The sequence below is a fragment of the Somniosus microcephalus genome, chromosome 20 (assembly GCF_052327205.1).
Source record: "Somniosus microcephalus isolate GS21.2 chromosome 20, FLI_Smic_1.0, whole genome shotgun sequence".
NCBI lineage: Eukaryota > Metazoa > Chordata > Chondrichthyes > Squaliformes > Somniosidae > Somniosus > Somniosus microcephalus.
Window position 1 is genome coordinate 59,426,152 of NC_141006.1, and position 23,004 is coordinate 59,449,155.

Below are 23,004 nucleotides of genomic sequence, written 5' to 3' on the forward strand. Positions count from 1 at the left end.
TAGATTCCAGCATTTTCCCAACTACTGATGTGAGGCTAACAGGTCTGTAGTTCCCCATTTTCTCTCTCCCTCCTTTCTTAAATAGCGGGGTTACATTTGCTATCCTCCAATCTGCAGGAACCGTTCCAGAATCTATAGAATTTTGGAAGATGACAACCAATGCGTCCACTATCCCAATGGCCACCTCTTTCAAAACCCTAGGATGTAGGTCATCCAGTCCTTGGGATTTATCGACTTTTAGTCCCATTAATTTTGCTAGCACTGTTTTTTTACTAAGAATAATTTCTTTAAGTTCCTCATTCTCGCCACACCCTTGGTTTTCTCGTATTTCTGGGAGGTTTTTTGTGATGTGAGGCCACTTGGCCCCTCCAGCCTGCTCCGCTATTCAATAACGTCATGGCTGATCTTGGGCTCAAAGCCACTTCCCAACCCACTCCCCATAACCCTTCACTCCCTTATCTTGTAAAAATCTGTCTATCTCCACCTTAAATATATTTAATGACCCAGTCTCCACGGCTCTCTGGGGCAGAGAATTCCACAGATTTACGACCCTCTGAGAGAAGAAATTCCTCCTCCTCTCAGTTCTAAAAGGGCGACCCTTTATTCTGAAACTATGCCCCCAAGTTCTAGATTTCCCCACGAGGGGAAACGTCCTCTCTGCATCTACCTTGTCGAGCACCCTCAGTATCTTATATGTTTCAATAAGATCACCTCTCATTCTTCTAAATTCCAATGAGTATAGGCCCAACCTGCTCAACCTTTCTTCATAAGTCAACCCCCTCATCTCTGGAATTAACCTAGTGAATCGTCTCTGAACTGCCTCCAATGCAAGTATATCTTTTCTTAAATAAGGAGACCAAAACTGTACGCAGTACTCAAGGTGTGTTCTCACCAATACCCTGTACAGTTGTAGCAGGACTTCCCTGCTTTTATACTCCAACCCCCTTGCAATAAAGGCCAACATTCCATTTGCCTTTTTGATTACTTGCTGTACCTGCATGCTAACTTTTTGTGTTTCATGCACAAGGACCCCCAGGTCCCTCTGAACTGTAGCATTTTGTAATCTCTCTCCATTTAAATAATAATTTGCTTTTTTATTTTTCCTGGATGGAGGTGTTCCGCAAAGTGGTCACCCAATCTGCGTTTGTACTTCTTGCAATCTAGTATACTGTATTCACTGCTCACGATATGGTCTCCTCTACATTGGGGAGACCAAACGCAGATTGGGCGACTGCTTTGCAGCACACCTCTGTTCAGTCCGTAAGGGGGACCCCGAGCTTCCGGTCGCCTGTCACTTTAATTCTCCGCTCCACTCCCACTCAGACCTCACTGTCCTCGGCCTCTTACACTGTTCCAATGAAGCTCAACGTAAGCTCGAGGAACAGCACCTCATCTTTCGATTAGGCACTTTACAGCCTTCTGGACTCAACATAGAATTCAACTATTTCAGACCATAACCTCTGCCCCATCCTTTTTTTTTCTCTCTCCTACATGGCAGCTGTCTCTCCTTCTGCCAGTGCCATTTACACTTCATCTAGAGCCATCTTTTGTTTCTTAACTTGTCCCATTACCATCTCTTTTTGCCTTGCACCATCTCTTAATCTCTCTTAATGTCTCTTAATCTCTCCTCCCTTCCATCCTATCACAGACCTTCCCTTTTGTTCTTTCCTCCCCTCCCCCCTTTCCCTGCCCCTGCACTTGCTTAAAAACCTGTTCCATCTCCAACTTTTTCCAGTTCTGACGAAGGGTCATTGACCTGAAACGTTAACTCTGTTTCTCTCTCCACAGATGCTGCCTGACCGGCTGAGCATTTCCAGCATTTTCTGTTTTTATTTCTTATGTTTATAAACTTTCTTTGTTTCAAGAGCAACCCAATCTGACAAAAGAATCAGAGGGGGGAGAGATGAGGAGAATTTTTTTTAACGCAACGAGTTGTTATGATCTGGAACTCACTGCCTGAAAGGGCGGTGGAAGCAGATTCAATAGTAACTTTCAAAAGGGAATTGGATAAATACTTGAGAAGGAAATGTTTGCAGGACTATGTGGAGTGGGCTATGGGCTATGGAAAGGGGGAGTGGGAGGTGAGATTGCAACCACTGGACCAAGGCTGATGACGCCAATTGGCTGTGGATGCTGGGGGTTAATTGAAGTTTTAAAGACTGAGATTTTTTGTTAGGTAAGGGTATTGAGGGATATGAATCAAAGGCAGGGAAATGGGGTTGAGGTACAGAGCAGCCATGATCTGATTGAATGGCGGAACAGGCTTGAATAACCTACTCCTATTCCTATGATCCTATTTACTCAACAGGATACGGTGATCTCCATATTACAGAACTAAAAAAAAGAACTTGCATTTATATAGCGCCTTTCACGACCTCAGGATGTCTCAAAGCGCTTTACAGCCAATGAAGTGTAGCCACTTTTGTAATGTAGGAAATGTAATTGCAATTTGTGCACCGCAAGCTCCCACAAACAGCAATGAGATAGAGGCCAGATAATCTGTTTTGTTGATGGTTGTTGAGGAATAAATATTGGCTCAGGATACCGGGGAGAACTCCGCTGCTCTTCTTCGAAATAGTGGCGTGGGATCTTTTACATCCACCCGAGAGAGTAGCCGGGGCCTCAGTTTAACTGTCATCCGAAAGGCGGCATCTCCGACAGTGCAGCGCTCCCTCAGTCCTGCACTGGGAGTGTCAGCCTAGATTTTGTGCTCAAGTCTCCTGAGTGGAACTTGAACCCACGACCTACTGACTGAGAGGTGAGAGCGCTACCCACTGAGCCACAGCTGACACCTAAACTGAATCACTGTTAAAAGTAGACCGTTCCAGTAAAGAGGAATTAACTTCGGAGACACCCAGTTACATAAGTGAAATTATTTGTTCAATTTTAATGTTAAACTCTGTAAGGTGCCTCCTGTCACTTGACAACAAACCATCGCCACATGCGCAAGAGGGTGCAGTGAGCATACACAGCCACAATGTGGAGCTCTTTACAAAGAAAAGAGCTTCAGCGTCAGCCTCACACTGAACAGTGAGTTCCGCCTCAAACAGCAGGGCACTACTTTCAAAAGCTCAGTATTCTTGTGGGAACGCGATGCAGTTCAGACATATCGCAGCAGTTGTGGAAAGCTGAAACAGCGCCATTATTCTGTCAGAACTACCGCAGGAAAAAAATCAGACATTTTGACAGTTGGGTTTGTACGGAGGCCATTCTGACCGTTTGATCTCATCTTTTGCCCAATTCCCTCCCTACCATCTCCCCCATTACTGCACCCGACTGTTACTTAAAGCAATCCAGAGTCAAGGCAATGTGCGCCCGCTGTTGATCAGTGTGTAACAAATACTTGCCAGTGTCTGTCCTAAACTTGCCTGTCCTGCTAATTTGGCGTGGCTTGATTCGGGTTTATTTTCTTTATCCCATTGAGGATTTGCTTACAAACCAACATTGCTAAAATCGGATTTTCTGGTCATGATCTCATTGCTGTTTGTGGGACCTTGCTGTGCACAAATTGCCTGCCGCGGTTCCTACATTACAACAGAGACTACACTTCAAAAAAAGCACTCCATTGGCTGTAAAGCGCTTTGGGGCGTCCTGATGTCGTGAAAGGTGTTATAGAAACACAAGGTTTGTTCTTTCTTTCTCTCTAAAGGAATAGAAGGATATGCTGATAGGGTTAGATACAGAGGAGGAGGCTCGTGTGGAGCATAAACACTGGCAGAGTTCTGTTTGGCCGAATGGCCTGTTCCTGTGCTGTAGACTCGATGTAACTATGTAACAGATTTTTATACTTCTCTTAGTCATAGAGTTATGCTGCATTTGTTTCCTGACTGTTTATGTTATCTTTATTCCTTACCTTTGTCTGACCTTTACTCTCACCTCCTGTCTCTTTCATCTTTAGGCTTACATTATTTCTATCATATTACCTCCCCCCTCCGCCCCCACCCCCCGCGCCCCCCCCCCACCCTCCCCCCCCAACCCACCGCCCCCCAACCCTTGCCTCTCGTCTTACTAGTTTCTTCTTAGGCAGTCCCTCGGAACCGAGGATGACTTGTTTCCACGCTAAAAATGAGTTCTCAGGTGACTGATGAGTCCAATGCGGGACCTACAGTCTCTGTCACAGGTGGGGCAGACAGTGGTTGAAGGGGCGGGTGGGTGGGGTGCTTGGGTTGACGTGCGCTCCTTGCGCTTGGCTTCCGCTTGCTCCCGGCGAAGAGACTCGAGGTGTTCGGCGCCTTCCCGGATGCTTCTCCTCCACTTTGTGCGGTCTTGGGCCAGGGATTCCCAGATGTCAGTGGGGATGTTGCACTTTTTCAAGGAGGCTTTGAGGGTGTCCTTGAAGCGTTTCCTCTGCCCACCTGGGGCTCTCTTGCCGTGTCGGAGCTCCGAGTAGAGCGCTTGTTTTGGGAGTCTCGTATCGGGCATGTGGATGATGTGGCCCGTCCATCGGAGCTGATCGAGCGTGGTCAAAGCTTCGATGCTGGGGATGTTGGCCTGAGCGAGAACACTGACATTGGTGCGCCTATCCTGCCAATGGATTTGCAGGATCTTGCGAAGGCAGCGTTGGTGGTACCTCTCCAGTGCTTTGAGGTGCCTGCTGTACATGGTCCATGTCTCTGAGGCATACAGGAGGATGGGTATTACTACTGCTCTGTAGACCATGAGCTTAGTGCTGGGTTTGAGGTCCTGGTCTTCAAAAACTCTCTTCCTCGGGCGACCGAAGGCTGCGCTGGCACACTGAAGGCGGTGTTGGACTTCGTCATCGATGTCTGCCCTTGTTGACAGTAGGCTCCCTAGGTATGGAAAGTGGTCCACGTTGTCCAAGGCCTTGTCGTGGATTTTGATAATCGGGGAGCAGTACTGTGTGGCGGGGGCAAGTTGGTAGAGGACCTTTGTCTTATGGATGTTTAGTGTAAGGCCCATGCTCTTGTACGCTTCGGTGAAGGTGTTGATGATGGTTTGGAGTTCGACCTCCAAGTGTGCGCAGACGCAAGCATCGTCTGCATACTGTAATTCGACGACAGAGGATGGGACGACCTTGGATCTGGACTGAAGGCGACGGAGGTTGAACAGTTTCCTGTTTGTTCTGTAGATTAGCTCCACTCCAGTGGGGAGCTTACTGAGGGTGAGATGGAGCATTGCAGCAAGGAAGATCGAGAAGAGTGTTGGTGCGATGAGACAGCCTTGCTTGACCCCGGTCCGTACGTGAATTGGGTCTGTGGTAGATCCGTTGGTCAGGATCACGGCTTGCTTGCATACTAGTTTAAACCCTCATCCACAGCACTACTTACCCTTTCCGCTGGGGCACTGGCCCCACTCCGGTTCAGGTGGAACACGTCCCAGCGGTACAGCTCCTCTTGTCACAGTACTGGTGCCAGTGTCCCAGGCAATGGAACTCTCTCCCACACCAGTCTTTCAGCCATGCATTCACCTTCCTAATCTGTTTATCTCCATATCAATTAGCACGTGGCTCGGGTAGTAATCCCGAGATTACAGTTGTGAAATTACATATTTACTGTGTCAGGGAACCACATGCTTTCAGCTTTCCACAACTGCTGCGTGATATGTCTGAACCGCATCGCGATCCCACAAGAATACTGAGCTTTTGAAAGTAGTGCCCTGCTGTTGGTTGAGGCGGAATGCACTGTTCAGTGTGAGACTGACGCTGAAGCTCTTTTCTTTGTAAAGAGCTCCACATTGTGGCTGTGTTTGTTCACTTTTGAAGGAGGAGAATGTCACCTTTAAATCTTATATAATCTTGTGGAGATTGGCGGTCGGTCGATCCCTCCTCCCTCTTCGTGATCTTGCTTTGGGCTGAGATTAACCTCTTTGTACTTTGGACTCTTCCTCTAAGATTATATATTTTTTACTTATCTGTCTTCTCCCCCCATCTCCATTGATACCAAGGACTATATTGACCATTTAATATAACCACAAGTGATGTCAGCCATCGAGATGCCTTGGGGAGAGATTTTGAACATATGCCCAAACTTTTGCCCGCAAAAATTTTTTTAAAAGGCTACAGGAACGTTGGCCTTGATCTCAAGGGGTCTGGAATACAAAGGGTGGATTTATGCTACAGTTATATAAAGCTCTGGTTAGAACCCATTTAGAGCCCTGTGTTCAGTTCTGGGCCACGCACCTCAGCAAGGATATATTGGCCTTTGGAGGGGGTGCAGCGCAGATTCACCAGAATAATACCGGGGCTAAAAGGTTTAAATTAGGAGGACAGGTTGCATAGACTAGGTTTGTGTTCCCTTGAGTTTAGAAGATTAAGGGGTGATCTAATTGAGGTGCTTAAAATGATTAAAGGATTTGATAGGGTAGATAGAGCGAAACTATTGCCTCTGGTGGGGGGAGTCCAGAACAAGGGGGCATAACCTTAAAACTAGAGTTAGGCCATTCAGGGGTGATGTCAGGAAGCACTTCTTCACACAAAGGCTAGTGGAAATCTGGAACTCTCTCCCCCAAAAAGCTGTTATGGCTGGGGGTCAATTGAAAATTTCAAACTGAGATTGGTAGATTTTTGTTGGACAAGGGTATCAAGGGTTACAGCACCAAGGCGGTTAGGTGGAGTTAAGATACAGATCAGCCATGATCTAATTGAATGGCGGAACAGGCTCAAGGGGCTGAATGGCCTCCCCCCGTTCCTATGGTCCTAGTGCCTGCTCAATGGGTTCAGCAAGGGGAGGTCCTCATTAGAATGCAGTCAGCGAGCTGCCCAGTCCTCAGTGAGTGCCATGGGGCAACTCACCAAACCGGTAGGGGCAGATTGTCCATCGTGCAGAATGTCCAAGGGGGTGAAAGGTCAAAGGGGGCAGAAGGTCAAAGGGGCAGCAGGTCAAAGGGGCGGAAAGTCAAAGGGGTGCAGGTCAAGGGGGGCGAAAGGTCAAAGGGACGTAAGGTCAAAGGGGCAGAAGGTCAAAGGGGCAGAAGGTCAAAGGGGCAGAAGGTCAAAGGGGCAGAAGGTCAAAGGGGCAGAAGGTCAAAGGGGCAGAAGGTCAAAGGGGCAGAAGGTCAAAGGGGCAGAAGGTCAAAGGGGCAGAAGGTCAAAGGGGCAGAAGGTCAAAGGGGCGCAGGTTAAAGGGAGTGAAAGGTCAAATGGGGGGGGGCGAAAGGTCAAAGGGACGTAAGGCCAAAGGGGCGGAAGGTCAAAGGGGGCAGAAGAGCGAGTGAACCAAAAGTCAACAGTAAAGCGGAGGGATCGGGGTGGGGAAAGGGGAGGGCCTGCCTATCTGCTGGCAGTGGCCAGGGTATGTTAGTGGGGCTGAAAGGAGCATTCCTGGTCCTCCTGACCCCACAGAAATTCACCCCCACCTCCCAAGAATGGTCCAGCCCGTATATTTGGTGTCAGCCGTGGCTCAGTGTATAGCAATCTCACCTCTGAGTCAGAAGGTTGTGGATTCAAGTCCCACTCCAGAGCCCGAGGGAGTGCTGTACTGTCAGAGGAGCCTTCTTTGGGACGAGACATTAAACCAAGGCCCTGTCTGCCCTCTCAGGTGTACGTAAAAGATCCCATGGCACTATTTCAAAGAAGGGCAGGGGAGTTGTCCCTGGTGTCCTGGCCAATAGTTATCCCTCAACCAACATCACTAAAGCAGATGATCTGGTCATCATCACATTGCAGTTTGCTGTGTGCAAATTGGCTGCCACATTACAACAGCGACTACCCTTCAAAAGTACTTCATTGTCTGTAAAGCGCTTTGAGATGTCCTGATGTCGTAAAAGGCGCTATATAAATGCAAATTCTTTCTTTCTTTACAGTGCTATATTAAATATGAAAACAACCTCCCACTTGGTTCAGGCAAGAGTACTGGACACCCTACAAAATGGCATCACGCCGGCCTTAGATGCCCAACGGTGCATCCAGTGGTTGTAATCATCCCCCCCTCCACCATAACTTATCGACCACTACACTCTCACCCACTGATGTGCTTGTGTCCTGTGTATAACATCCCAAGCTCTCTATTGGTTAGCATTACAAAATATGGGTTATTTATAACACTGATGTCACATGATCTCAGGATCTCAGATCACTGCCCTCACCGACTAAACAACAACCACTTGCATTTATATACCGACTTTAACATAGTAAAACATCCCAAGGCATTTCATAAGAACATAAGAACATAAGAAATAGGAGCAGGAGTAGGCCAATCGGTCCCTCGAGCCTGCTCCGCCATTCAATAAGATCATGGCTGATCTGATCCTAACCGCCAATCCACTATCACAGAACCATCTCCTGAATCTAACAGAATTAGACACACGAAATAGGAGCAGGATCAGGCCACACGGCCCCTGGGCCCGCTCCGCTACCCACAGGGCCATGATCGATCCGAACCTAGGCTCATGTCCAAATTCCTGCCCGCTCCCCGTAACCCTTAATTCCCTTTACTTTTAAGAAACTGTCTATTTCTGTTTTAAATTTATGTAATGATGTAGCTTCTACAGCTTTTTGGGGCAGCATATTCCATGGACCTACCACCCTCTGAGTGAAGTAGTTCCTCCTCATCTCAGTTTTGAAAGAGCAGCCCCTTATTCTAAGACTATGCCCCCTAGTTCTAGTTTCACCCATCATCGGGAACATCTTCCCCGCATCCACCCGATCCAACCCCTTCACAATCTTATATGTTTCAATAAGATCGCCTCTCATTCTTCTGAACTCCAATGAGTAGAGTCCCAATCTACTCAACCTCTCCTCATATGTCCATCCCCTCATCCCCGGGATTAACCGAGTGAACCTTCTTTGTACTGACTCGAGAGCAAGTATGTCCTTTCTTAAGTATGGACACCAAAACTGTACGCAGTATTCCAGGTGCGGTCTCACCAATACCTTGTACAACTGAAGCAATACCTCCCTATTTTTATATTCTATCCCCCTAGCAATGAAAGCCAACATTCCATTGGCCTTCTTAATCACTTGCTGCACCTGCATACTAACCTTTTGAGTTTCGTGCACCAGGACCCCCAGATCCCTTTGTACTTCAGTACTTTCCAGTTTCTTGCCATTAAGATAATAACTTGCTCTACGATTTTTCCTGCCAAAGTGCATAACCTCACACTTTCCAGTATTGTATTCCATCTGCCAAATCTCTGCCCACTTACTTAGCCTGTCGATGTCCCCTTGCAGGTTTTTTATGTCCTCCTCACTCACTACTTTCCCTCCCATCTTAGTATCATCTGCAAACTTTGATATGTTACACTCGGTCCCCTCCTCCAAATCGTTAATATAGATTGTAAAGAGTTGGGTCCCAGCACTGATCCCTGCAGAACACCACTAGTTACTGATTGCCAGTCTGAGAATGAACCATTTATCCCAACTCTCTGCCTTCTGTTAGATAGCCAATCCTCTATCCATGCCAGAATATTACCCCCAATCCTGTGATTTTTTATCTTAAGCAATAATCTTGTGTGGCACCTTGTCAAATGCCTTTTGGAAGTCTAAATACACTACATCCACTGGTTCCCCTTTATCCACCCTATACGTTACTTCCTCAAAGAACTCCAGCAAATTTGTCAAACATGACTTCCCCTTCATAAACCCATGCTGACTTTGTCCTATTAAATTATGATTATCCAAATGTCCTGTTACTGTCTCCTTAATAATGGACTCCAAAATTTTACCTACCACAGATGTTAGGCTAACCGGTCTATAGTTTCATAGAAGCATTATCCAACAAAATTTGACACTACATAAAGAGATATTAGGACAGGTGACCAAAAGCTTGGTCAAAGAGGTAGGTTTTAAGGAGCAACTTAAAGGAGGAGAGAGAGGCAGAGAGGTTTAGGGAGGGACTTCCAGAGCTTAGCGTCTTGGCAGCTGAAGGCACGGCCACCAATGGTGGAGTGATGAAAATCAGGGATGCTCAAGAGGGCAGAATTGGAGGAATGCAGAGATCTCGGAGGATTGTAGGGCTGGAGGAGGTTACAGAGATAGGGAGGGGGAGGCCATGGAGGGATTTGAAAACAAGGATTAGTGTTCCTTACCAACACACCCAGTACAAATAGAACTGCCGACACCAGAGAAACATCTATCCCATTGTGCAAGGAGTGTGTAATCTAGTCATCCAACAAGCTCGTGAATTGTGTCCTCCCAAAACATCTTTCCCAAATCTCACCCCTTCTCCATCACTAATCGTTAGCTCTTGATTTATCTCATTGTCTGTTTTTTAAACTCTTTCCGATGGGCGGACACAAAACATATATCAAGGATTTTTTATATTTCAAACAACGGGTCAAGACTAGGGTTGCCAACTCTGGCTGGACATATTCCTGGAGGTTCGTCACATGACCCTCCTGCCTCCAACTCCCCCAGCATGTCAAACATTCCCATCGCCAATATTTCTATATCTAATAAACAAAAGTGTTCAAATTAAATGGAAAAGTAAATCACACCATTTATTTTATGCCCCTATAACTTTTTGTATCGCAGCAACGTCCTGGGGATTAATCTTTAGTTCCTGGAGACTCCAGGCCAAGCCTGGAGGATTGGCAACCCTAGTAAAGAAAACCAAGATGCCCGCTTTGCTTTCTACCCATTAAAGGACAAAGGTTTTTTTTTTATAAAACAAAGGTCAGTTCATCAGCATACCAGAGCTGAAGGTTCATTCAGGGGGCGCTTGTTGCTCTTCTTCCCATTAGCAAGGTGGTTTGTTCCGACCTCAAAATTTCTGCCCTCAATGAAGGTGATGTAATCGTTGAACGAGTTCAGAGGTCCAGCAAGGATGCCCATGAAGTTGAGGTTGTAGCTGACGTACTCAAGTAGACTTGGTATTCGCCTGAAAGCCCCAATAAAAATGTCTTATTCCAAAAAACACTGCAGGGAAAGCTACACGTACTTCAGATATTGCACCACAGCACTTTAACGCAAGACAGACACGTGTGGGGGTTGTTCACATGTGGGGGATGCTCGCTTCTGGGGACGCTCGATTGTGGGGGCGCTCGATTGTGGGGGCACTCGATTGTGGGGGGCACTCGATTGCGGGGGCACTCGATTGCGGGGGGCACTCGATTGCGGGGGGCACTCGATTGCGGGGGGCACTCGATTGCGGGGGGCACTCGATTGCGGGGGGCACTCGATTGCGGGGGGCACTCGATTGCGGGGGGCACTCGATTGCGGGGGCGCACTCGATTGCGGGGACGCACTCGATTGCGGGGACGCACTCGATTGCGGGGCGCACTCGATTGCGGGGGGCACTCGATTGCGGGGGGCACTCGATTGCGGGGGGCACTCGATTGCGGGGGCATTCCACTCGCGAGTGCAGGGCACTGACACAAAGACTTCACTTTATATTTTTCCTGTTTTGAAATCTCCCTTCAGTTGTCTCCCCTCTTCTCCTGCATCCTTGGCCCATTGAGACACAGTTCCACAAGCATCAGGTACCTTCCAGTACCTCACCCAATGGCCATTTTCCATGTGTGATTCTAATGAGTGTCATCAGCCTATTCGATTGCAAGGGGCCTCACAGCCAAATGTCAACTCACGAACACTTTCCAACAGAAGTCACTCTGCTGTAATCAGGAGTGGGACTGGCTGCTTTCTCACCTTCCTGTTTACGGGATGGTTTCCTGGACAAATATGTCGAGGAACCAACCAGAGATCAGGCCATCTTAGACTGGGTATTATGTAACGAGAAAGGATTAATTAGCAATCTTGTTGTACGAGGCCCCTTGGGTCAGAGCGATCATAATATGATCGAATTCTTCATTAAGATGGAGAATGAAGTAGCTGACTCAGAGACTCGGGTCCTCAATTTAAATAAAGGAAACTACGATGGTCTGAGGAGCGAGTTGGGTAGGATTGATTGGGGAATGGCACTCAAAGGGTTGACGGTGGATAGGCAATGGCAAACACTCAAAGACCGAATGGATGAGCTACAGAATTTGTTCATCCCAGTTTGGCATAAAAATAAAACAAAAAAGGTGACTCAACCGTGGCTAACAAGGGAAATTAGGGATAGCATAACATCCAAGGAGAGGACATATAAATTGGCCAGAAAAAGCAATAATCCTGAGGATTGGGAACAGTTTAGGATTCAACAAAGCAGGACAAAGGGATTAATTAAGAAAGGGAAAATAGAATGAGAGTAAGCTTACAGGGAACATAAAAACTGACTGTAAAAGCTTTTATAGATATGTGAAGGGAAAAAGATTGGTGAAGTCAAGCGTAGCTCCCTTGCAGTCAGAATCAGGGGAATTTATAATGGGGAACAAAGAAATGGCAGACCAACTAAACACATATTTTGGTTCTGTCTTCACAAAGGAGGACACAAATAACCTCCAAGAGATGACGGGGAACATAGGGTCTGATGAAAGGGTGGAACTGAAAGAAATCAGTGTTTGTAGGGAAATGGTGTTAGGAAAATTGATGGGACTGAAGACCGATAAATCCCCAGGGCCTGATAATCTACATCCCAGGGTACTTAAGGAAGTGGCCCTAGAAATAGTAGATGCATTGCTGGTCATCTTTCAGAACTCGATAGACTCTGGAACAGTACCCATGGATTGGAGGGTAGCTAATGTTACCCCACTATTCAAAAAAGGTGGTAGAGAAAAAGTGGGGAATTATAGACCGGTAAGCCTGACATCGGTAGTGGGGAAAATGCTAGAGTCCATTATAAAAGATGTAATAGCAGAGCACTTGGAAAGCAGTGACAGGATCGGATAACATAGTAACATAGTAACATAGAGATAGGAACAGGAGTAGGCCATTCGGCCCTTCGAGCCTGCTCCGCCATTCAATGAGATCATGGCTGATCCTCGTCTGAGATCATAGCTGATCTTACCAGTTCAGTACCCCGTCCCCGCCTTTTCTCCGTAACCCTTAATCCCCTTAGCCTTCAGAAATATATCCAATTCTCTCTTGAAAATATTTATTGAATTAGCCTTCACAGCCCTCTGTGGCAGGGAATTCCACAGGCTCACCACTCTTTGAGTGAAGAAATTCTTCCTCATCTCTGTTTTAAATGATTTGCCCGCTATTTTTAGACTGTGGCCCCTGGTTCTGTGCTCCCTGGCCATTGGAAACATTCTCTCTGAATTCAGCCTGTCCAGGCCTGCCATAATTTTATATGTTTCGATGAGATCCCCTCTCAATCTTCTAAACTCCAGTGAGTACAAGCCCAAACTATTTAATCTCTCTTCGTAGGTCATTCCCGCCATTCCAGGTATCAGCCTGGTGAATCGCCGTTGCACTCTTTCCATGGCAAGAACATCCTTCCGCAGATGGGGCGACCAAAACTGTACACAATACTCCAGATGCGGTCTCACCAGCACCTTGTACAGCTGTAGTAAGGTATCCCTATTCCTATACTCGAACCCCCTTGATATGAAGGCCAACATACCATTTGCCTTCTTAATCGCCTGTTGCACCTGCATGCTCTCCTTCAGTGACTGGTGCACAAGAACACCCAGGTCCCTCTGCACTTCCCCATCTCCCAATCTATTGCCATTTAGATAATAATCTACCCTCCTGTTTTTACCCCCAAAGTGGATAACCTCGCATTTATCCACATTATAGTGCATCTGCCACGTATCCGCCCATTCCCCCAACCTGTCCAAATCGCACTGTAGCCTCCTGACATCCTCATCAGAGCCCACCCCTCCTCCTAGTTTAGTGTCGTCAGCGAATTTGGAAATATTGCATCCAATTCCCTGATCCAGATCATTTATATATATTGTGAACAGCTGGGGTCCCAGGACAGATCCTTGCGGCACCCCGCTGGTCACTGCCTGCCACTCTGAAAACGAGCCGTTTATTCCAACTCTCTGTTTTCTATCCGCCAGCCAGTTCTCTATCCACGTTAATACTTTGCCCCCAATCCCATGAGCCTTAATTTTGCATGACAATCTTTTGTGTGGAACCTTATCGAAGGCTTTCTGGAAGTCAAGGTACACCACATCCACTGGCTCTCCCCCATCTATTTTACCAGTTACTTCCTCAAAAAATTCCAGCAGATTAGTCAAACACGATTTACCCTTTGTAAATCCATGTTGACTCTGTCCGATCCTTTCCCCATTTGTCAAGTGCTCCGCTATTTTATCCTTAATAATGGACTCTAGCATTTTGCCCACAACCGATGTAAGGCTTACTGGTCTATAATTCCCTGCTTTCTCTCTACCCCCCCTTTTTAAATATTGGGGTAACATTAGCTACCCTCCAATCCACGGGTACTGTTCCCGAGTCAATGGAGTTCCGGAAGATGATCCTTAGAGCATCTGCTATCTCCAGGGCCACCTCCTTAAGTACCCTAGGATGTAGTTTATCAGGCCCCGGGGATTTGTCGGCCTTCAGTCCCCTCAACTTACCCAACACCATATCCCTAGAGATACTAATTTCTGTCAGCTCCTCCCTCTCATTAGTCCCTATGTTTGCCGATATTCCTGGGAGGTTATTTGTGTCCTCCTTTGTGAATACAGAACCAAAGTATGAGTTTAATTGGTCTGCCATTTCCTTATTCTCCATTATATATTCTCCCGAATCGGACTGCAGGGGACCGACTTGGGATTTTACCAGTCTTTTCCTCCTGATATACCGATAAAAGCTTTTGCAGTCTGTCTTTATTTTTGCTGCAAGTTTACTTTCGTATTCTATTTTCCCCTTCCTGATTAATCCCTTTGTCCTCTTCTGCTGTATCCTGTACTGCCCCCAATCTTCCGGTCTGGTGCTTTTTTTTGCCAGTTGATATGCCCTTTTTTTTGATTTTATGCTGTCCCTAATTTCCCTCGTTATCCACGGTTGAGTCACCTTTTTAGGTTTATTTTTATGCCAAACCGGTATAAACATGTTCTGGAATTCTTCCATTCTATCTTTGAATGCTTGCCATTGTCTATCCACTGTCAATCCCCCCAGAAACACCACCCAATCAATCTTACCCAATTCCCGTCTCATACCCTCGTAATTCCCTTTATTTAAGTTCTGGACCTTAGTCTCTGATTCAATTTCCTCACTCTCCATCTCGACTGAGAGCTCGATCATATTATGATCGCTCTGACCCAAGGGGCCTCGTACAAGAAGATTGGTGATAAGTCCCTTCTCATTGCACAATACCCAGTCTAAAATGGCCTGATCTCGAGTCGGCTCCTCGACATATTGGTCCAGATAACCGTCCCGAAAACATTCCAGGAATTCCTCCTCCTCAGAATTTTTACTAATTTGGGTAGTCCAATCAATATGTAAATTAAAGTCACCCATGATGACAGCTGTGCTCTTATCGCACGCTTCTCTAATTTCCCTTTTTATGCCTTCCCTCACCTCCATATTACTATTTGGAGGCCTATATATCACACCCACTAACGTTTTTCTCCCCTTGCTATTTCTCATTTCTACCCATACAGATTCCGTTTCATCCGAGTTAATATCCTTCCTTTCCATTGCATTAATCCCCTCCTTTACCAGCAATGCTACCCCACCTCCCCTACCTTTTTGCCGATCCTTCCTAAATATTGTATATCCCTGGATGTTAAGTTCCCAGCCTTGCCCACCCTGCAGCCACGTTTCTGTAATCCCAATCAAATCATACTTGTTTACCTCTATTTCCACAACTAATTCATCCACCTTGTTCCTAATGCTTCTAGCATTAAGATACAAAGCCTTCAGGCTTGCTTTTTTCACACTCTCATTATGAATTAGTTTGGCCCTTTGTGTTTCTCTCCTTTGCTTATTGCTTCTCACCTTTCTACCATCTATTTCTGACTTCATATGACTTCCCTCTTTTCCACTACCTAGGTTCCCATCCCCCTGCCAAATTAGTTTAAATCCTCCCGAACCGTCCTAGAAAATATTACCCCGAGGACATCGGCTCCCTCACAGTTCAGGTGTAGACCGTCCCCTTGGTACAGGTCACTCCTCCCCAAGAACTGGTTCCAATGCCTCAAGAATTTAAATCCCTCTCCCTTGCACCACTGCTCAAGCCACGTATTTAGCTTATCTATCTTACTCTCTCTAATCTTATTAGCTCGTGGCACTGGTAGCAATCCAGAGATTACTACCTTTGAAGTCCTACTTTTCAATTTAGCTCCTAACTCCCTAAATTCAGCTTGTAGGACCTCCTCCCTCTTTTTACCTACATCGTTGGTACCTACATGTACCACGACAACTGGCTGATCCCCCTCCCCCTTCAGAATGCTCTGCACCCGCTCCGAGACATCCTTGACCCTTGCACCAGGGAGGCAACATACCATCTTGGAGTCTCGGTCTCGGCCACAGAAACTCCTATCTATCCCCCTTACAATTGAATCCCCTATCACTATAGCCCTATCCCTCTTTTTCCCTCCCTTCTGTGCAGCAGAGCCAATCATGGTGCCCTGAACCTGGCTGCTGGTGCCTTCCCCTGGTAAGTCATCTCCCCCAACAGTACCCAAAACGGTAAACCTGTTTTGGAGGGAGATGACCACAGGTGACTCCTGCACTACCTTCCTGCTTTTACCCTGCCTTTTGGTCACCCATTTACTGTCTGAGCTAGCCTTTACCTGCGGTGTGACCAACTCACTGAATGTGCTATCCACAACATCCTCAGCATCGCGTATGCTCCAGAGTGAGTCCATTCGCAGCTCCAGCGCCGCCATGCGGTCCGCTAGGAGCTGCAGCTGGACACACTTCCTGCACACAAAAGGTAAATCATGCTTGACTACTCTACTGGAATTTTTTGAGGATGTAACTGGTAAAATAGATAAGGGAGAACCAGTGGATGTGGTGTATTTCGACTTTCAGAAGGCTTTCGATAAGGTCCCACATAAAAGAGATTAGCGTGCAAAATTAAGGCACATGGGATTAGGGGCAAGGTATTGACTTGGATAGAGGACTGGTTGGCGGACAGAAAGCAAAGAGTTGGAATAAACGGGTCATTTTCCGAGTGGCAGGCAGTGACTAGTGGGGTACCGCAAGGATCGGTCCTAGGACCCCAGCTGTTCACAATATATATTAATGATCTGGACAAGGGAATTGGATGTAATATCTCCAAATTTGCAGACGACACAAAGCTGGGTGGGAGGGTATGCTGTGAGGAGGATGTCGTGAAACTCCAGTCCGATTTGGACAGGTTGGGTGATTGGGCAGAAACATGGCAAATGCACTATAATGTGGATAAATGTGAGGTTATCCATTTGGTGGCAAAAACAGGAAGGCAGATTATTATTTGAATGGCAATAGATTGGGAGAAGGGGAAGTGCAAAGAGACCTGGGTGTTCTTGAGCACCAGTCGCTGAAGGTAAGCATGCAGGTGCAGCAGGCGGTTAAGAAGGCAAATGGTATGTTGGCCTTCGTAGCAAGAGGGTTCGAGTACAGGAACAAGGATGTCTTGCTACAGTTGTACAGGGCCTTGGTGAGACCGCACCTTGAGTATTGTGTGCAGTTTTGGTCGCCTTACCTGAGGAAGGACGTTCTTGCCATGGAAGGAGTGCAGCGAAGATTCACCAGGCTGATACCTGGGATGGCAGGAATGACGTATGAGGAGAGATTGTGTTGATTGGGCTTATACTCACTGGAGTTTAGAAGATTGAGAGGGGATCTCATTGAAACCTATAAAATTCTGTCAGGCCTGGACAGACTAGATGCAGGAAGGGTGTTTCTGATGGACGGGGAGTCCAGAACCAGGGGTCATAGTCTAAGGATAAGGGGTAAGCCATTTAGGACTGAAATGAGGAGGAATTTCTTCACCCAGAAAGTGGTGAACCTGTGGAATTCTGTGCCACAGAGGGCGGTGGAGGCCAGTTCATTAAATATATTCAAGACGGAGTTAGATATATTTCTTGAGGCCAAAGGGATCAAGGGATATGGGGAGAAGGCAGGGACAGGGTACGGAATTTGGATGATCAGCCATGATCTCATTGAATGGCGGAGCAGGCTCGAAGGGCCGAATGGCCTACTCCTGCTCCTATCTTCTATGTTTCTATGTTTCTATCCCGGGGTGTAGAATCATAGAATCATACAGCACAGAAGGAGACCATTCGGCCCATTGTTGCTGTGCCAGCTCTTTGAAGGAGCGATCCAATTACTTTCCCCATGGCCCTGCAATTGTCTCCCCTTCTATTATTTATCCTATTTTCTATTGAAAGTTATTATTAAATCTGCTTCCACTGCCCTTTCAGGCAGTGCATTCCAGATCATAACAACTCTGTTATGATATACATAAAGAAACATTCTCCTCATCTCGCCTCTGGTTCTTTTGCCAAATACCTTAAATCTGCGTGCTCTGGTTACCGACCCTCCTACCAGTGGAAACCGTTTCTCCTTATTTACTCCTTCAAAACCCCTCATAATTTTAAACACCCGGATTAAATCTCCCCTTAACCTTCTCTGCTCCAAGGAGAAGAATCCCAGCTTCTCCAGTCTCTGGTGGCGTCAAACCCATTTGTTTGTGATGTTCTTTCCACTGCCTCGATACTGCCCAGGGATTCATCCTGTGATCTTTCTAGTCAGTGTTCACAGGGTAACACAATAGGCAGTGCATTTACCAATTGAGCCATTGCAGCCTTTATTTGCAGTTGCATGCATAGTGAAAATGGTTTGCAAAAGTCTCTTTCAAGTAAATTACACCATCCAGGTGCAACACCAGCTATGGTGCATGGCCTTGTTGATCCAACATAAGCAGATATCACTAGTCTGTGAGGCTTAAGATGTGAACTTAGTAACATTACAACAGCAACAACGCTTCAAAGGTGCATGGGCTGTAAAGCGCCTTGAGACGTCCTGAGGTCATGAAAGGCACTATATTCTTTCTTTAATGCAGAGGATTTTGAATCACCTGGAGGTGCAAGTGTGTGAACATTAAAGGAGGATAGGCCCAGGCTCAGTTGTGTCACCTTCTGCAGTTAAATAGCCAGCTGGCACTTGCCATCTAGGCTCACACAAAAAGAATGACTACTTGAGTACGGTGTCTGGGGGCAACCAGCAAGGGAGCCTGACCTTCAGGAAAGGATGAGAGCGGAGCAGAGTAAAGGGGAAAATTAAAAGACAATTAGAAAAAGGGGAGAGAGAGAAAGGAGAAAGAGAAAGGGAGAGAGAGAAAGGGGAAAGAGGAAGGGAGAGAAAGGGAGAGAGAGAAAGGGAAAGAGGAAGGGAGAGAGAGAAATGGGGATGATAGTTTACATCTGCTGTCCCTTTCTTGTTTTTACTTCAAATTAAGGTTTAAATATATATTTTAATTTTATATGGTCCATTCCTGGTCTACGGATATTACTACACGATTAGTGTGGTTTCTTCAGTGTCATAGTGTGTGAGTCACATCTTTGTATTACAGCAAGACTGCGGCACAAGATCAAAGATTCACTTCCTGAATCAGAGCGATGAAAGTGTCGATAGTTAATGAATAATCCTTATTGATAACCCGAGCTGCCAGTGCTCACCCTACACTGAGCGTGTGTTCACACCACGCACAGCAACCACGGTGAATCGCTCTCGGTTTCACCGTGGGATCGTGCTGATTACCCTACGCTATAGGATCTAAATATTCTGCCATCTCACTTTTGAATTTCCAACGTGATGGGGAGTCTGATCATTAATCTGATTCTCTTTACACACAAACCTTAGTGGAAGTCACTGCGCTGCGACACTATGGTTAGTGTGTACACACGCTTCTTAGTGAGTAAACATACCCCCAGGGCTGGTGTGTGTATATGAACCCAGGGCAATTCTGGATCAAACCATGATAGGACCAACTGTGCTGACAGTACAGGGATACAGGTTAAGACCAGTGATCTTATTGGTCCATCAGATCCATTCGGGATGTTTGAACAATTGATCAATATTGCTAATACTTTGCATCATGGTTAAAGACAGAGGCCTAGAAATTGACTATAGCCCCGTTTGGGGCGCCAGCCTCGCCAGGGTGCTAAAAGTAGCGCCCCGGAAGCAGTCGCGCCCGCCCGCCAGAAATTCAGTTGGCACACCCCAGAAGGAAGCGCGGCGCTACTGGAGGCGCCCCGCATCCCTCTTGGGGCGCTGCAACTGAATATCGCAGCACAACGTGCCGCAGCGCCATACGCTGCGGCACGGCGCGCTGCGGTACTGCAGGCCTTCCTCCCCTTCTTAAAGGGGAGGGGCCTTGTGCAGCGTGATCGAGGATCGCGAGTGCCGGCAAAAGAGCCCGGCACCGAGGAGAAGTGGCGGGCTCTTGGAACGCAGTCGGCACTCCGCGGGGGGGGCTCAGGAGGCCGGGGACGGCAGCGCGGAGAGGTGCTGGCAGGCAGCCAGCAACAAAAATGGCCGCCCCACACCTCTCCTTTAATTAGCGCCTCTACCGCCGCAGGTAGGCCCCCCTGAACCGGTCGCACATAGCGTCCGGCGTTAAAGCAGGGGGCGCATCTAAATATCGTGATCAGGGTGTTAGCGGGGCGCTGTGCACACCGATGACGTCATCGGTAGCGGTGCAGCGCTAACGGCTAGCGCCGCCATTAGTATCCCGCTGAATGTAGCGGGAGGCGTGGCCAGTGGCTTCCGACCCACTTAGTGCCCTCTTAAGGCGCTAACGGGTGGCGCAACCCACTGAATTTCTAGGCCAGAGAGATTTATATTAATGGCCAGCTCCCTGTCCGATTAAGAGGAAAATCTGCTCCTCCATATTTTGAAGCTCTGAAGTCTTTTCTAGTAAATTTCTCATCCTTGTTTTCAAATCCCTCCTTGGCCTCGCCCCTCCCTATCTCTGTAACCTCCTCCAGCCCTACAACCCTCCGAGATCTCTCCGGTCCTCCAATTCTGGCCTCCTGCGCATCCCCGATTTCCTTCGCCCCACCATTGCCGGCCGTGCCTTCAGCTGCCTAAACTCTGGAATTCCCTCCCTAAACCTCTCCACCTCGCTACCTCTCTCTCCTCCTTTAAGACGCTCCTTTAAACCTACCTCTTTGACCAAGCTTTTGGTCATCTGTCCTAATATCTCTTTATGTGGCTCGATGTCAAATTTTGTTTGATGACGCTCCTGTGAAGCTCTTTGGGACGTTTTACTATGTTAAAGGCGCTACATAAACGTAAGTTGTTGTTGTTTGTTACTTAACTAAAATGAATAACAAATGCTACAAATATTACTACAAGTGAATAAGTACAGGTCCAATCACTAGCATTGAAATCAGATTGTACAATATTAGGAATGAAACCCATTCATGCAGAATTCCTTTGCCCTCTATTTTAATGAAGAATTTAACCAGTTTGGGATTAACACCTTTGATGGATAGCAGATGAGGGGATTACACACCAACACAGTAATCTGTTTTTCTCAACGGTTATCACACATTGCAATTTCAACCCATATCTTCCTCAATGCGCTTTCTGTACCTACCTCACTGCTAAAAGTTTCTGAGATGGATTCAGTTCATTTTCATCTCGGGCCAGACCTAAATGGAATTAAAACAAAGAGGTTTGGGATTGTTTAAACATAGAAAACAAATGCATTGTTTTACCAGGAGCTGATGAAAGAAGGGTGGGGAAAAGACTTTCAGCAATTATTGCACCTCATCACATCTCAGAACACTTCAAGTACAACAAACTACACTGAAGTGGAGTGATTGCTGTTACACAGGTAAACACAGCAGCCAATACACGCACAGAAAGATCCCACAAATTGTTTAGGACTATGCTTTGGTGGACGAGGAATGTTGGCCAGGACACTATGGCCGGGAATTTTCCTCGGAGCTGCTGCCATTCTGGCGCTGTAACTTCATCGGAAATGTGTTGGAAACCCCTGGCGAGGGAGAGGGATCAGCTCCAAGGGAATGCCCGTGCTCCTCTTCGAATAGTTGCCATGGGGTCTTTCACACCCATCTCAACTGGTAGACTTGAGCACGAAGTCCAGGCTGACACTGCCAGTGTAGTACTGAAGGAGCGCTGCACTGTCAGAGGTTCCATCATTCGGATGAGACGTTAAGCCGAGTCCCATCTGGCCTCCAGGTGGATGTTAAAGATCTCACAGCACTATTTCAAAGAAGGGCAGGGGAGTTCTCCCAGGTATCCTGGGGTCAATATTTATCCCTCAACCAACATCAATAAAACAGATTATCCGGTCATTATCACATTACTGTTTGTGGGAGCTTGCTGTGTGCTAATTGGCTGCTGCATTTCCTACATTACAACAGTAACTACACTTCAAAAGTGCTTAATTGGCTGTAAAGAGCTTTGGGACGTCCTGAGGTAGTAAAAGGCACTATATAAATGCAAGTCTTTCTCTCGGTTTGCTGTCACATCTGAAGGAAAGCCCCTCTGACTCCCTCGGTACTGCACTGGAAGGGTCAGGCTAGATTTTGTACTCAAGTCTCTGGAGTGGGGCTTGAACCCACAGCCTTCTGACTCCGAGCTGAGGGAGAGTTATCAACTGATTCACGGCTGTGTGTCTACTGTGATGAGCATGTAGTGATACGCTGTAAACTGAATCCATCAAGTGTTTTGTTGCCTCCAAATATACTCCATTTTGTATTCTTGCACATCCTCGATTTTAATCGCTCCACCATTGGCGGCCGTACCTTCAGCTGCCTAGGCCCTAAGCTCTGGAATTCCCTCCCTAAACCTCTCTGCCTCACCTCCTTTAAGACACTCCTTAAAACCACCTGTCCTAGTATCTCTTTATGTGGCTCGGTGTCAAATTGTGTTTGATCACGCTCCTGTGAAGCACCTTGGGGTGTTTTTATACATTGAAGGTGCTGTGTAAATGCAAGTAGTTGTTGTAAGCTGGATTTCAGACTCCACTCTGCCAAGTTTCAGGTAAGAGCAGGAACACTAACCGGGCATTTGCCAATTTTACACTGACAACTGCGGAGATAGCAGTGACGCAAGGCCAGGAAGTACTGCCTTTTCCTTTCTTCCTCGCAGTGTTGAAGGAATGCTGGCTGAACCTTTTCACGCCTCCAGTGTCAAATCTCATTACACTCGGGGGCGTCCCGGAGTGCCAGAAGGTCAAAGTTCATGATCCTTGCGATGTCAGGTGCTGTCCCTCAGGGGGACAGCAAATCGTCCAAACTCAGCCTCGGAGTCAGAAGGAAGCCGCGCCCCAGATCTGCAGATACAAAGCGCTCCACACCTTTATT

The 23,004-nt window shown here is 47.0% G+C and overlaps 1 protein-coding gene across 1 annotated transcript in view; it reads right to left on the reverse strand.

Moving 5' to 3' along the window:
• Nucleotides 1-23,004, reverse strand: part of LOC147103320 (membrane-bound glycerophospholipid O-acyltransferase 2-like) — a 107,036-nt gene that overhangs the window by 20,407 nt on the left and 63,625 nt on the right. Inside the window, exons 6-7 of the mRNA XM_085962803.1 lie at nt 21,267-21,321; nt 10,589-10,775 (exon numbers count right to left, since the gene is read on the reverse strand). Of these exons, the coding sequence (XP_085818929.1) occupies nt 10,589-10,775; nt 21,267-21,321 (242 nt within the window). The remainder of the gene's footprint in view (nt 1-10,588; nt 10,776-21,266; nt 21,322-23,004) is intronic.